General features: G+C 37.9%; 2 protein-coding genes across 2 annotated transcripts; one reads left to right on the top strand and one right to left on the bottom strand.

Annotated features, from left to right (window-relative positions):
• Nucleotides 1-41: 41 nt before the first annotated feature.
• cntd1 (cyclin N-terminal domain containing 1) lies at nucleotides 42-6,933 on the top strand. Its single transcript, XM_080872126.1, has 7 exons — nucleotides 42-302; nucleotides 4,118-4,193; nucleotides 4,306-4,477; nucleotides 4,569-4,731; nucleotides 4,820-4,964; nucleotides 6,549-6,639; nucleotides 6,780-6,933. Exons 1-7 carry the CDS (start codon nucleotides 128-130, stop codon nucleotides 6,894-6,896), a joined length of 939 nt encoding a protein of 312 aa, XP_080728252.1. The 5' UTR covers nucleotides 42-127; the 3' UTR covers nucleotides 6,897-6,933.
• Nucleotides 6,934-7,129: 196 nt separating this feature from the next.
• LOC308390305 (uncharacterized protein) lies at nucleotides 7,130-12,073 on the bottom strand. Its single transcript, XM_080872122.1, has 9 exons — nucleotides 11,925-12,073; nucleotides 10,689-10,750; nucleotides 10,495-10,599; nucleotides 10,222-10,393; nucleotides 9,200-10,046; nucleotides 8,534-8,715; nucleotides 7,961-8,064; nucleotides 7,759-7,863; nucleotides 7,130-7,267 (listed from the first exon to the last, which is right to left on the bottom strand). The coding sequence occupies exons 2-9, from the start codon at nucleotides 10,728-10,730 to the stop codon at nucleotides 7,178-7,180; spliced, it is 1,647 nt and encodes a 548-aa protein (XP_080728248.1). The 5' UTR covers nucleotides 10,731-10,750; nucleotides 11,925-12,073; the 3' UTR covers nucleotides 7,130-7,177.
• Nucleotides 12,074-14,439: the final 2,366 nt, after the last annotated feature.

Below are 14,439 nucleotides of genomic sequence, written 5' to 3'. Positions count from 1 at the left end.
TGGAAAATATAAGACGCAGGTTATTTATTTATGGGTGTCTAGTTTTGAAAAAGTAAATAAACTTAAGAGTAGTCTGTCACATAAATGTAGCTGTCTGTCGTGCTCAGAGTAAGTTACTGAAGGTAAAATGGCGAAAAGATTATTTTTTTCTCCAAGTAAAAGTAACGCAGCAGGTGTAAAATTCGGGAAGGCCTCTTTTGACCTACTGACTGATTTTCTTGTAAATCTGGACAAAAGAAACAAAGATAACCTCCCGAGTTCAACGAAATATTGCGGGAATTTCAAAAATAAGAGAGTCATTGGTGAGTATTGCTCCGTTTTATTATTTTGTAGAAAACATTTGTTTGTCTTTTATTCGTAACGGTAATTTAAAAAAAAATATCGCAAGATTTTCAGCTGGAATCACGTGAATAACCGTTTTTCTTTCCGTTATTGCTAACTGAAATTGATCAATGAGCCAAGTAGAACTTGTTTTATTATTATGTATTTCTTTGTTTTTATTTGGATTTTTTTAAACCTTCCTCCAGATGTCTGAGTTTTTATTTTTATTTTTTTACTTTTAGATGTGGTTGTTTTGTGTTTGCCGTTTTTTGTAGATTTTTTAAATGCTCACTATTATAGAGTTTTATTTGTTTGTTTTGTTTCTTAACATGCCTCACATATTGTTCTTTTATATTTTTTGTATGTCGTTTTCTCCTTTCCTTTTTCATTACTTTAGTTTTTGTTATTTTATTTGTAAGTCGTTTTTCTTGTTGTTGTTGTTGTTTTGTAATGGTGGGGGAAGTTCAGAATCTGACATTATCAGATCTGCTTTGAGAGGATATAGTACACAAATTTGGGGTATATGAAGTATGCTATGTACTTCATATATCCCAAATTTGAGAATTTTCAGTGATTAAAAACCACCAGGTCATTACATACCCTATAAAATAACTTAAGTGAAATCATATAACAAAATAAAACATAATAAGCCAGAACAAGTGAGTTCAATAAGAAATAATAAAATATGATAATTATAATAAATAAAGAAAATAACTCAAACAACTCAAATGTTAAAAATCAAATTAAGTTAAAATCTTAATACATTGAAATAATGTGACAAGAAAGAACATTTTAATTAAATGCTATTTTTGAAGCTGGGAAAAAAAAGTTTTAAAAAAAGTTCAGTAAATTCAATAAAGCAGGGGTTTCAAACTCCAGGCCTCAAGTGCCAGTGTGCTGCAGGTTTTAGATCTCACCCTGGGTCAACACACCTGAATCAAATGATTAGTTCATTACCAGGTCTCTGGAGAACTTCAAGACATGTTGAGGAGGTAATTTAGTCGTTTAAATCAGCTGTGTTGGATCAAGGACACATCTAAAACCTCCAAGACACCGGCACATAAGGCCTGGAGTTGGACACCCCTGCAATGAAGCAAAATAAAACAGAAAAAAAATGCTTACTAAAGTCATTTAAAAGAAAAGGCACAGCAGAAGTATTATACCATGAAATATACTGCTAGCATAAGAGAGAACAGCTGGCTCTCTGCTAGACAGATGTGTTGTAAAGAGCCACAATACAAACACAACACTTTGTGAGGCCAACTGTCTTTTTATAGTCTTGTAAATGCCCAATAAACAAGTGCTAAAGCAAACTGAGGCTGGCTTCAATGACAAACTTGTCCAAACTGTCAAAAACTAAACTAAAATCATTATGTATGTTTGGATTACTTTTATTTAGTATTCTAAGTAAAACATCTTTGGTTATGAAAAATAAATTAATTTATTAATTAAACTAAATCAGGTTTTTAACATGTTTTTACTCCTATAGCTGTTCATTTAGTTTTACTTAACTGTAGTGACCTTGTTCAGATAAAATAATGTTAAAAAATAGTCCAGATGAAAATAATGCAGACTTAAAGTAAAACTGCAGCATATCATCCATGGTAGATAACCTACTATAAACCACTACTGTGTACACACCAGACTTACAGCAGAGTGTCTTTTGTGTATTTCAAGCCTTTGGGGTGAAGTCTGTCTTTTGTCAGCAGGTAGTGACTAAGCTGTATAGGACTACCTCTGAATGGCCCACTAAGCCTCATTGCACCCTGTAATCACTCTGAAGTCTTTCATACATCTGGATCTGTGAACCCTGTCATTATGGAGGTCGATTCACAATATAAACTCCTTGAGGCAGCTGAGTTTACCAGCTAGGAGCATCTCCGCAGACAAATCCTGTGAGAGAGGATGAGGAGGAGCAATGGAAAACAGTGATAATAACTTTTAATGAATCCATATGCTTCCTTGTAGCCCACAAATCAGCTAAAATACCGTTTATATGGCTAGATTTATGGGAACAGCCTTGTGAGGAGTGCTTATCAGTGTTGGTTTCACCTGTTATTGTCAAATGTTGCAGAGATGAGGGCCTAAATGTAAAGTCTCAAGGAGGCAAAGGGAAACTTAAAGCAAGCCATTTATTGAGTTGCTTTAAATTCAAAAGATGCAGTTCAAAAGGAAAACTGAAAACTAACCTGCTAAAACCTTAAATCTAAAAACACACTAAGGCTGGAAAGCAGGTAGAGAAATGTGAGCAGACACTCTGACTGTATATACACAGGCAGGCAATTTGGAAAGGTAGAGACAGCTGGGGAGAAAGACACAGCTGAATTAAATCACAGAGTACAAGAAAAGGGAATGTTAAATTAAAACAGAAGGTGGGATGGCTTAATAGCATAAAACACAAATACATAATACACAGAGGATGCAGAGAAGTTAATAATAACTTCCAAATTATATTTTTAAAATGATGAAATGCAAGGTTTGAAACAGAGATACAAAAAATGGGCAGTTTATTTCTAAAACTTGTCATGTTTGAGTCATAATACCTCAAATACCTTTACATGTACATGTAATGAATGTGGAAATTGTACTTTTTTTTCTTAAGAAAGCTTAGCTTGTTGTGTGAATGAACTGTCCATAATTTTAAGACTAAAGGAAATGGAAACATTTGGAGATTTTTTTAAGGTTTATTTATCTCACGGGTTATGTAACTTGTAGTGGTCCAGCCCACGTGAAATCAAATTGGGCTCTATGTGGCCTATGAAGTAAAATGACCTTCAAACTATTCCCTTACTTATTCTATTTCTTATTCTATTTCTAAGAATAAGGACCCCACCCATCCTAAACTCATTTTGGACACTTCTATCCATAACCTTATTCTTTTGTTATCTATCCAGATCTAATGAACTTATGCAAGGGCTGGAATGTGGATTAAAGCTAGAACTATTTTCCACATCTTCAAACTGTATCTGCAAAAACTGGCACCCAAATGTGCATGATGCCAGGTTTATGCTGGTGCCAGCGTGACAGGATGTGAACATTGATGCTTCCCCCCTCAGCTGGATGCTTCTTTTACTCGTCTGATTTAGATCTGAGAAGAAAATAGTTCCTCTATGCAACTCCACACAGCCACAGACCATACAAAGGATAGTAATAATAATGTGTTAGTCCCCGTAGGGAAATTACTCCTCTGCATTTAACCCATTCACCCAGTGAGGCAGTGGGCAGCCACCAGTGCAGCGCCCGGGGAGCAGTGTGTAGGGACAGTACTTTGCTCAGGGGTACCTCAGCGTAGCTGTTCAGTGGATTCAAACCCCTAACCTTCCAATCATGGGGCAACCACTTTACCTACTGAGCTATCCCTGCCCCTTTTTCCTTTTCTTTTTTTTTCTTTTTTAAATAATAATAGACATAGCTTTGTAGGATTAAAAAAAGTGTGGCCAACCCAGAATTCCTCTAAACCTGCAAATTTAAATATCCATAACAATTTCTCCAGCTCCAAAAAGACTTTCAGTCCTATAGTTGTTTATGGGGAAAGAGCTCTGATCTCTGTAAATAACTTCCTGAGGACTTTATGGGCTAAACCACTAGGTAGACGTCTCTGCAGCTAAGATATCTTAAACTGGTGAACTCACATCAAACTAGTATAGATTTCTAAACACCACTACAGGTCAGAGGAAACATTGGTACATTTGAATTTGGGGTTAAGTGTCCCTTTAATAAACACATGACGTTGCTTCTAAATTATTTTGAATGTTTTATGTTTTGCTCTTGTGCCTTCCTCTCCTGTGTTACTCAGAGTACATCTTACTGATAACTAAAGAACTGAGACTGGATCCACTGGTTGGTTACCACGCTGTTGAATTACTTCAAAGGTATGATTGAGCAGCACATGTAACTTTCCCTGTTGGTTACACCCTGTGTATTACTGGTTTTAGTTAGCATACTGTCACTTATAATAATAATTATAATCATTATCTTTGCCAGGTTCATGGTCAAATACATTGAAGATTTCATAACCGCACCCACACCTAAAGGTGCAACTTCTAATCGTCCGAGAAGTTATGAGGATGCTGTTTATAACAAACTGAAGGACAAATTCCCGCTGATCATCTTCTCCTGTGTTCAGCTTGCGAACAAACTGTCTCTGCACAGTCATGCAAGTTCTGCCTTGCCAATGATTACTTATGTCAGTTACCCTGAGATCGCAAATAGAATAATCTTGCATAATTCTTCCACACCTTTTGCAGATGATTGACAACAATACTGCTGTACACTTTCTACGCTCAGTCGACTGCACTGTATCCAAACAGGCTCTCCTGGAATCAGAGCTGATGGTCTTGAAAGGGCTTAAATTCAGACTAAATGTCCTCAACCCACTGACTTATGTGGAAATACTTCTGGAAGTTCTCGGTAAGGGTCCATGTATGCAAAGAAAAGTTTATTACATATTATAAATATTAATGTCAGTGCTTTGAGATGATTACATAAACTCTTGTAGGACACAATGAGCCATCAGTCCCTATGAAGCATCTTTATCACTACTGCCACCATGTTCTCCAGTTTATCAGCCTGGAGAGGACTGCCATCTATGAAACCTTGTTAATGACAACCACTGAGCGTGTCAGCCCATCCAGGGAACAGAGGTATTAGATTTGGCTTTAAGAAAATATTTCTGATAGATGGTAGAATGGACATGCAGCTTTGGAGAACATTCAAAGGTCAGATGGTCCAATCACTTTTCTGTGACCTTGATGGGAAATGTCATGAGATCCATTAAAGATCTGAAGAATTCATAAGGACACAGGGAAAGAGAACCACAACGAACCTCAGAGAATCTGACTGCACTTGCATTAGCTGTTTAATAATGTGGTTTTTGATGTTAAGACAGCAATGTGCTGAAATCTGACTACAAAAGATTCATCCTATATAATTTGCCCTTTTCACTGTCCTTATAATACTGTTTTATACAGCTCATAATAGAGAAACTGTGAAAATATGACTTCATTACTGAAGTTATAAATTTAAATAAAAAGGAATAAATGGCCTATAAAGTGAAATGAAATGTTTGTTACCCTGAGATTACTTTCTCAGCCCATCAGCTCATATTTCCAGATCCAGTGTAATTCCTGCCTATATTAAGGCTTTCTCTGACTGAAGTTAAAAAAAAATTAATCCCAATCATAAAGGTTGGCAATACAGCAGCAATTAAACTGAGGATATAACTGAGTTAGCAAACTGAATTACAATAAACCTTAAATAGCTCATGATCTTGATTTAAAGACCTGTTTCCTTTTTTTTAACCTTCTTCAAAACTTAGCAGGTTATGGCACAAAGTTGAACGTACAATTAAACAACATTTACATGATCTGCATTACTTACATCATTCATATTGATCCTTTGGTCTGATGATGTATTGCTGTGAATTATGGGACAGCTTTATCTTCTTTCCTTTCATAAAGCTTGGTCTGGTGTATTCTCTGCTGAAGGAGGTAATACAGGAAGCCCTGAAGCGCCATTCTTTAGTATTTAGAGAATTCGACCAGCTCTTTTTTTGGTTGTCACACAGATACTTCAGTGTCACTTCACTTAATTCAAAAACCTACAGCTTGTCAGGCCAACTAGTGTTCATAATAATTTAGGATGATGCGGTACAGTACACACTGGACAGGTCAGCAATCTGTTGCAGGGCTAACGCAGAGAAACAGCCAACCATCACGCTCACTTTCACACCTACAGTCAATTTAAAAATACCCATTAACCTAACCCCATGTATGTGTCTGGACTGTGGAGGAAGCCAGAGTACTTGGAAAAACCCACACAGACACAGGGAGAACATGCAGACTCCACACAGAGGCCCCAGGCTGGATCTGAACCCTTCTTGTTCTCTTGCTTGCAAGTAAAAACATAAACAAAACCCCAACATTTTTTGCCATCCACCTCAAAATCTCAGGTTACTTTCTGAAAATTTCAATTGAGTTCAACTTAGTGATTTTCTCTCAAGTTTGAGTTATTTACCTGAAATTTTGAGACTATGTTTTCTAAACTGTGTAATCTATTTTTTTAAACAATGCTGGGAGTGAAAAAAAATATTTGTAATTAATCAACTAAAGCTGAAAGCTGAAAGACTTTTAATGCCACAACAGACTGATGTCAGTATAGAAAATTACCCATCCACTATTTTTGATTTTGTGTGATTTAATATGTCATCAATCATTTGTGAAAACCAGGGAACAATTTGTACCAGTGACTGAAGACTGCATGCTTCTGGGTGTTGGTGTCATCGCTGTGGCTGCATTCATCCTCAGAAAGTGGGAACAGGTAAAGTAAAATTTCTTTTTTTATATTACACCTGCAACAGAAATTGTTGTCACTGTAAAGGTTCAGATAACCTTTTTAAGTAACCTACTTGATTTCAATTAAATTAAATCTGAATCTAATCGAACTGTGTTTAACTGTAGGTAGTTGGAGAACTGAGCCACATCACAAGAATCTCAAAGAGAAGCATCACTGATTTTGCTCACGCGACTTTGGTGCACATTGTTGGCATCAGCTCCAGTGTCACTCCACTCTCATGACTGGCATGAGAAGAAAAAAATCTGTGTGCTGCAATAAAATGCCACCTAAACAAATAAAAAAATCACTAAAGATTGGCGATGTTGCCAAAGTGTTAGAAAAACTGTTAACTGTTCATTCTGTGAAGCCAAATAAATAAAAAGAGATTAGAGCTGTGGAAATACAATTGATTTAGTTTCAAATACTGTTACAGCCTTACTATAGCTGCTGACACTTATCCACTCGCTTAAATTTGATGCACTGCAATTTATTATAACACTCAAATGTGGATTTGAGCTGGGGATCAAATGCCCATTAACATTTGACGGGTCCTCCTCATCTTTCTTCTTGTCATTAGGCAGGCAAACATGCAGGGAATGAACATCAATCGCATCTGCAGAAAGAAATAAAAAAAACTGAGTTGCTGTAGAGAGAACCCAAAATCTTCAAATGTGTTAACATTTATGCTTTGGGATGAAACTGACATCTTCTTGTGTGTAGTAAATTTAAAAAAGGCAGATGAAAAACAAAAACAGGAAGGAAAACAAAGGACCAAAGACGATGGGAAGATTATATAAATAAAGGGTGAATTACAAAACATGACCCAGGTAGCAAAAGGTCACAAGTGGAGACAACCCCCCAAAACACACAAGAACACAAACCATCAGAGGAAACCAGGACATAACAGAGAGAAATAACTTGCACCAAAATGTGAAAACTAACACTTAGTGGGACAAGACAAGGCACCAGGAATTAGGAAAAGCTAGAACCACAAAGTGGCACAGCAAAACAGAGACAATATTAGGACCATGACACATCCATTTTATGCAAAAACATAAATAATTAAAGAAAGTGAAAAATAAAATATTAAGATTGTATAGTTACCCAGGGCGGCTGGGAGTTAAATGTGGATAGATAGAGTACAGTTCCTGAGATGATCATGATATCCACTATATCTGACACATCAGAGCGCCCAGTGATGCCATCACCCTGAAACAGATGGGGAAGGACAAAGTGCAGTCATGTAATTATAGTTTTAATTTTTCAAAAGCCTGTTTTTTCTTTTTTATTCTTTTTCTCAGTTTACCTGTCGAATTCTCATGTAACAGTCCTTCAAGTCAAACACGTTTGGGTCCACGACTACCCTCCCCTTACAAATTTCACATCTTTGGACAGCACGGAAAGATAACCCTGGAAATACACACACATCGTGACTAAGCATATTGACCATAATACTACCGTATAGCTTTTTCTTTTGCAGGCAACTTTTTTGGGGGCTATACCAGCAGACACAGTGGAAACAGCAACATTATCTTCCTGGTTAAAACTGGTCTGAACCATAGAAAGATTAATTAAGAGGTCCAGTCAGGCGGGGAAAAAAAGGAACATCAATCAGATTATTGCACTGAAGACATTACAAGCATGTGTTTCTTGTAGGATGATAAATGGGCTCCAGTGTAGGAGGTCTTGCCAGGGCTGCAGTTTTGATATTGTTATTCCTCTTTCAGTAGAGAACATTATTTAATTTTGTTCTAATCAATATTATAGGTAATTGGATAATATGGAAGAACTTTTTTTGCTGAAAAAATAGCATGTTGAAATGGCAAATTTCACCATTCATATAGAAAATTCAGCTTCTCAATTTTAGCTGCCTACCAACCTGAGTGGATTTTGGCCTTGAGCCATGTTTTCAGGCAGTCCAAGTGTATGAAGAGCAGACTTCCTGAACACAGGCAGGGTGACAACAATGGGTTGCTCGGTGACGCGTCACTGCTGTAGCAGATCCGGCATCGGTCTTTCTCTTTTTCCTCCTCATTGTCCTGTAATGGCTCCTCTAACATCCTACAGGTAGATGATATATCACATTAGACAATATGTCTAAATGGGAACCTGTTATGTTTGACTCCACATACTCTCATACATATACTGTTATATATGGTGGAATCGCATTTTAACAAGGGCCAGCGTTTTGAATATTTAAATCAGTATAGTTTAAACTGCTCTGAATGCTGCTCTGAAACCTTGAGTCCATAAACAGCAGCCAAAAAATCTGTTCAAAAGCAGGGGCAAAGAGGTTAAAATGTCCTGTTTTACACATGGGATGAACTAAAGGGGCTCCAACAAGGTCCAATATAAGATTTCAAGAAATATTTTGAATCATTAAAAGCTTCTCTAGCGGTGAAGCTGAAAAAGTTCTCTAAATTTCCAGTTAAGTCACGGCTAATCAGTGTATTCCAAAGTCAGACATATTAACAATTGAAACATCCTGCAAGATTACCTAAAATTTGGTTGTAGATCACCTAATGTGTCTGTAAAAGTAATTCACCTCCGTTTGAATCTGGATAACATCTGTCCATCGCAGTCTTTTGAAGATGGGGGCACTTCAGCAGCAGCAGCCCCTTGGCACTCTTGATTCTGTGGAAGCGCTTCACCTTCACCAGCTGTCATCATAATGGAGGTTTTAGAGGTATATGGACCTCTTCTTTTATTACGAGACCGCAGTGTGTTGGCATTGCTGGTTCCATTCTGAAAAGCGCCGTCCTCCATGTTGCCCACACAGGTCTGCCTTTGAGAGAGGCCTGAGCTGAGTAAGGAGGGAGGACATTGCTTTGCCCCCTGAGTACAAGCTGAAAAGCCCGTGTTGACTTTGCCAGGTGGTGTCGGCATCACATGAGGTGACCTTCTTTGTTTTAGGAGAGGAGTGACACTGCTAAGAGGAGCTCCACTCAGGACTGCTGACATACTTAACTGTGACCTGAAAGACTGCTGTCTAAGCGGGCTGTGAGAGCAGCCAGCAGAGACTGAACTTGACTGACGTGCTGTTTTCGAAAAGGTGATCGAATCACTCTCTCTACGTGTGTGCTGCCAGGAGTCTGTTAAGCCGCCATCTGCCTCCACCTCAGATTCACCAGACAATACATTCAATATGTGGCGATGTAGGACAGCGATGGTGTCTCCCTGGAAGTTGTCCAGAGTCTCAGCACTGGAGGGGAGCTCAAACTCTGCGATTTGCCCGTAGCTTGTTCTGTTGAAAAGGTGGTTCACATTGTTCCTGCTCTTCAGGATGTCTTGGCTTTGTATTTGTTTACACGCTTCCCTGTGGGTAGATCCATTTAATACAGCATCTTTCACAAGCTTAGACCTGTGCTTGATGTGATACGGGACATTGTGTGCTATATTATGGTGAGAAAGGAAAAGAAATTAAACTTATTGGTTTGGAATGAAAACATTTTGGATATCAAATAACAACTAATATTATAAAATAAATAAATAAAACACAGGGTAGTTAGAAAACCGGTCCAGGTCCTGCTACAACCTGCAGCACAAAATGCATTCTAGAAAACTTACATCTGGATGGCAGTGGGGGCTTTCCACAGTGGGGCATTTTTGAAGTCACTGCCAGCTCTGCACTCATGCTCTGGGTTACGCTGGAAAAAGCTTGACAGCGGGACACTGAGGTTTTGTTCAGAGGGTTCTCTGGCTCAGATGAAGCACACTTCCCAAAGCTGTGGGGGGCCAACTACAGGTGGCAAACAGAGAGGTTGCTGGAGAGTGAGACTTTTGGAAAGCTGAGCTACTCAAGAGGGATATCGGATGTTCCTGTTTTGAAAGTGTTCTTACCTTCGGGGCTTCCCTTGCAGCTGACACTGAGTGCAATTGTGTGAAAATATTCGGCACGCCCGAAATATTTGCTTTTGTCTCCTGACTCCACCTTTGATAAAAATTCTGATAAAACAGATTCAATACAGTGGATGAGAAGGAAGGATATACAGCATGTCCGTATGAGTTTTTGTGTTGTGTACATCAAACTGTACCATGCTCTCAATCTGTAAATGTTTCCACCAAGAGGGCAGCATTACTCACAACGTGTTGTCCCCTGCAACACAAAGACAGTGAGAAATAGCATAAAAGCCAGTCTGAACATTTAAAGATACAATCAGGTCTCAGTTACTATCATAGAAAACAAGGCCATAGCATGACATAATGTCTGTGCTGATAACAGTTCAATACCATGAATCCTTACTCACTCTCTCTGCTTAAAAATTTTACAGAAACTAGTTACACACAAAACTTCCAGAAGTTAAACCTGACACAAATTATCTGCTATTTATTGTAAATAAATAGCCTGTCTGGAAGGAGTCTGAATAGTAATTATACAATGAAATCATTTTTATTTTTAGATTTTAAGAGCAAGTAAATAAGCTGGACATCAAAAGCAGGTTTATTTTATGAGAGCAACATACCTACGCTACACACTTCATCTGTTACACCTTATTTGCTTAATTCTTCCCATCACAGATTCAACAAGGTGCTGGAAACCTTCCTCAGAGACTTTGATCCACAGTGGCATGATAGCATTACAGTTAGTGCAGGTTTTTCAGATACACGTCCATAACATCAATCTCCCATTCCACCATATCCCAAAGATCATCTATTGGATTGAGATATTGCGACTGTGGTGGTCATCTGAGTACAGTGAACTCATTATCATGTTTGAGAAACCAGTTTGAAATATTTAAGCTTTGTTACATGGTCCAATGTGCTGCTGGAGGAAGCCATCAAACGTTGTGTACACTGTCCTCCTTCTGATGCTCAGTTTGAAATTCAGCAGTTCGTGATTGTGATTGGCTAACTAGACATTTGTGTAACCAAAAATGTGAACAAGTGTCCCTAAGAGACTATTTTTCCACTCAGTGTGCACTTCAAAACTCCAAAGTTATTTTTCAACATTGTTTTGTAATCACACTAAAGTTTAACATTACAAATGAACTTGGATTTACAAATGATGTTTAATAATTTTATTTAATAAGTAATACGTTAATAATTACCTCAGGCCTGCGCTTATTCACAAAGTATCACCATCACCAAAAGACAGACGGTAAATTAAAAAGAAAAAAAGAAAAAAGACGTGGTTTCAAAGCGCAATGCGAACCTTTTAAAACTTTATAAATACATTTTCAAAAGGTACATTTCAAACTTTTCATTCCCTTAACTTAAATATAACTACAGTAATATAAAACATTACATATATGACACTTTTTTTGACTTACTTTGTACTCGGATAATGACCACTTTGTGTACAATACATCCACCACTGCGGTTTTTTTTCCAAATGATACGTTTCCATCGAAACCAGAATCCGCAGCTGCGCGGTGGCTGGTGTCCAGTTCTAACCACGTGTTTCTAGACAGGGCGGGGAGTTTGAAAATATTTAATTTTAGCGCTCTACGGGAAATAAAACCTGCATATGTGGACACGACGGTCACATCTGATCAAAATCACTAGAATTAAGCGCTGCTCTCTGGCTGGATGTAATGTCAATTAAGACAACAAGAATTCCTTGGTCCAAGCAAAGATGACAGTACACGTATAGGCTAACTGCTTTGGAGCATAGTCAGTAATTTTAAAATAACTGCCTGAAAATACGACCAAGATGACTACTTATTGGCAAGTTTGTCTTTGATTATGATCAAATTAAAGCTTTAGCAAGACAAGTTCAAAGAGTTGTTGCAAAGCCAATATTCAACAGTTTTAGATTAACTGGAATAAACAGCTCATATATTTTTTTTTTTCACACGTGACAGAGCTTCCGCCGTTTTTTTCCCGGATGGCTGCAGACACGGAATATTTCACCTGTTCTGACTTCCTCTGTTTTGTTGATGTTTAGAAACAAATGTTTTACATTTACATTCATCACTCCATGAGACCTATTGCTAGATATTTTCAGTCTAAGGAAACCACTTTCAGAATATTTTAGACCTGCCACTTCTTTTGTCCCCCACTTATTAAGTTTCCCCAGATTTTTTGAGGACACACTGCACATCATATACAACAATGTCAAGCTTGCTGCTCATACCCCTGTGGGGAACACCTTGTTGGTGCAAAAAATACTATTTTATGTCCAACTGTGTTGGCATTTTAAAAAAAATTTTTTTTAATCATTTTCTTCAACTAAAGAAAGCAACACAACACATTGTGTGTTTTTGGACCAGGCTATCAGTAACTAAGTGACAAAATATAGAATTTAAATCTGTGTCTAGACACAACACAGGATGATTCATTCAGTCCAGGATTTATTTATTTTTTGCTGTCTCTGTGTCTTATATTGTTTGTATTATAGGTGATATGATTTAAATTTCATTCCAGCTACTTTTTCTATCCTCTTAAGCTTTTCCTTGCTTTACGCTAATGGCTTCAAATGATGGTGTTTATGTTTTATTCTTTTTAATTTAACATCTGAGACGACAGCTGGAAATTGTCTATTTGTCTACCATGAAAACATTTACAGTTTTAATGGATTACTTGTGAAGATATAAATAAACAATTGGACACACTTTTTCATCACTATAATGCACATGAAGTTTTGTTGTTGGGTTTAAAATAATTTTAGGTGCACTTCAGACTAATTGTTTTAGCCAGTATATTGTTTTATTGACAGTGTTGAAATAAAGCTTTCTTTCCTTTATGTGAGTGATAATGGAGGCCAATCTGTAACTTCAAATTTGAGAGTGTTTTGGCTCCTTTATGATACAGAACTCATGTGCAGCTGATAAAAGGATCTCTCACACTGGCATAACATCAGACAAATTTGAGGTGAGCTACAACCCCAGTAGATTAGCATAAGAAATCCAGGGCCAGCAGGTTCACTGAGCCACTCTCTTCCTTCTCTGGCTCCCCACAACTCTGCTGATCCCTCTGCAATCCTGTGTTAGTCCCAGTTAATCTTACCTCCTCTTGCAGTGGGCTAGAGTGGGCTCCACACTCACCTCTACTGTTTTCATTCTTTATATTCAGACAGATGGGAAAGTCCAGGGGAAGACAGAGATTAAGAAAGCTCTGGCAGGATTTGATTCAGTGCCAGTGGGAGCATATGTGTTTCTAGAGGTGAGGGGAGCTCTATCTGTGACCACCTCATCTATCACACTCTGTGTGAGTACACTGTAGAACCCCCCCCCCCCCCCCCCCCCCCCCCCCCCCCCCACACACACACACACACACCAAAGCCAGTTTCCAGGAACCCGTCAGGTATTTCTCATTACCAATTGGCGAGAGAATACCTTTTGTGTACAAATGTCTGTTTTGGCATGTTTGTTAGTTAGTGTGCATACTGATGGATGTGTTTAGTTACATGGCTTATAAGCTGAGATAAATTATGTTGTCATGTTTTTCTGTAAAGTGTCAAGTGTGGTAGAAAATGGTTGCTTTCTCTCTTAAAGACTGCTTAAATAGCCCTGACTGCAGATTTCTGGAATGATGCCGAGAATATGCCCCCCAATATTAATCCAATCGAGACACAAAATAAATCGAGTTCTTACAAAGAAAAACCCCTTTGTGATATTATTAAACACGACAGCAGTACCTCAGACATGAGCAGGTCTTGTTTTACTCACTTACTAACATTTTCAGTTCATACTGCCATAAAATCTTTTGTGGTAAACTTCATTATCAGTGGCACATGCAAACACGGTGTTATGATCTCAGTCTGCAGCGGAACAATATAACCTCTCAAAACAAGGACTAGTAAGTCAGTATCAAGGCTTCGTTCCCCCCCCACATAAAAGGCCA

This window comes from Rhamphochromis sp. 'chilingali' (assembly GCF_963969265.1).
Source record: "Rhamphochromis sp. 'chilingali' genome assembly, chromosome: 22".
Classification (NCBI taxonomy): Eukaryota; Metazoa; Chordata; class Actinopteri; order Cichliformes; family Cichlidae; genus Rhamphochromis; species Rhamphochromis sp. 'chilingali'.
The sequence above is the reverse complement of the archived record's forward strand: the minus strand, read 5'-3'. Positions and strand labels throughout refer to the sequence as shown.

Bases quoted from the DNA above. Each gene is read 5' to 3' on its own strand.
- cntd1 (XM_080872126.1), top strand. From the start codon at position 128: ATGGCGAAAAGATTATTTTTTTCTCCAAGTAAAAGTAACGCAGCAGGT. The intron at 303-4,117 runs GTGAGTATTGCT...TGTGTTACTCAG, and splicing joins CAAAAATAAGAGAGTCATTG to AGTACATCTTACTGATAACT. The intron at 6,640-6,779 runs GTAAAGTAAAAT...GTTTAACTGTAG, and splicing joins TCCTCAGAAAGTGGGAACAG to GTAGTTGGAGAACTGAGCCA.
- LOC308390305 (XM_080872122.1), bottom strand. From the start codon at position 10,730: ATGCTGCCCTCTTGGTGGAAACATTTACAGATTGAGAGCATG. The intron at 10,047-10,221 runs GTAAGTTTTCTA...ACCATAATATAG, and splicing joins GCCCCCACTGCCATCCAGAT to CACACAATGTCCCGTATCAC. The intron at 7,864-7,960 runs GTAAACTGAGAA...CATCTGTTTCAG, and splicing joins GTTACATGAGAATTCGACAG to GGTGATGGCATCACTGGGCG.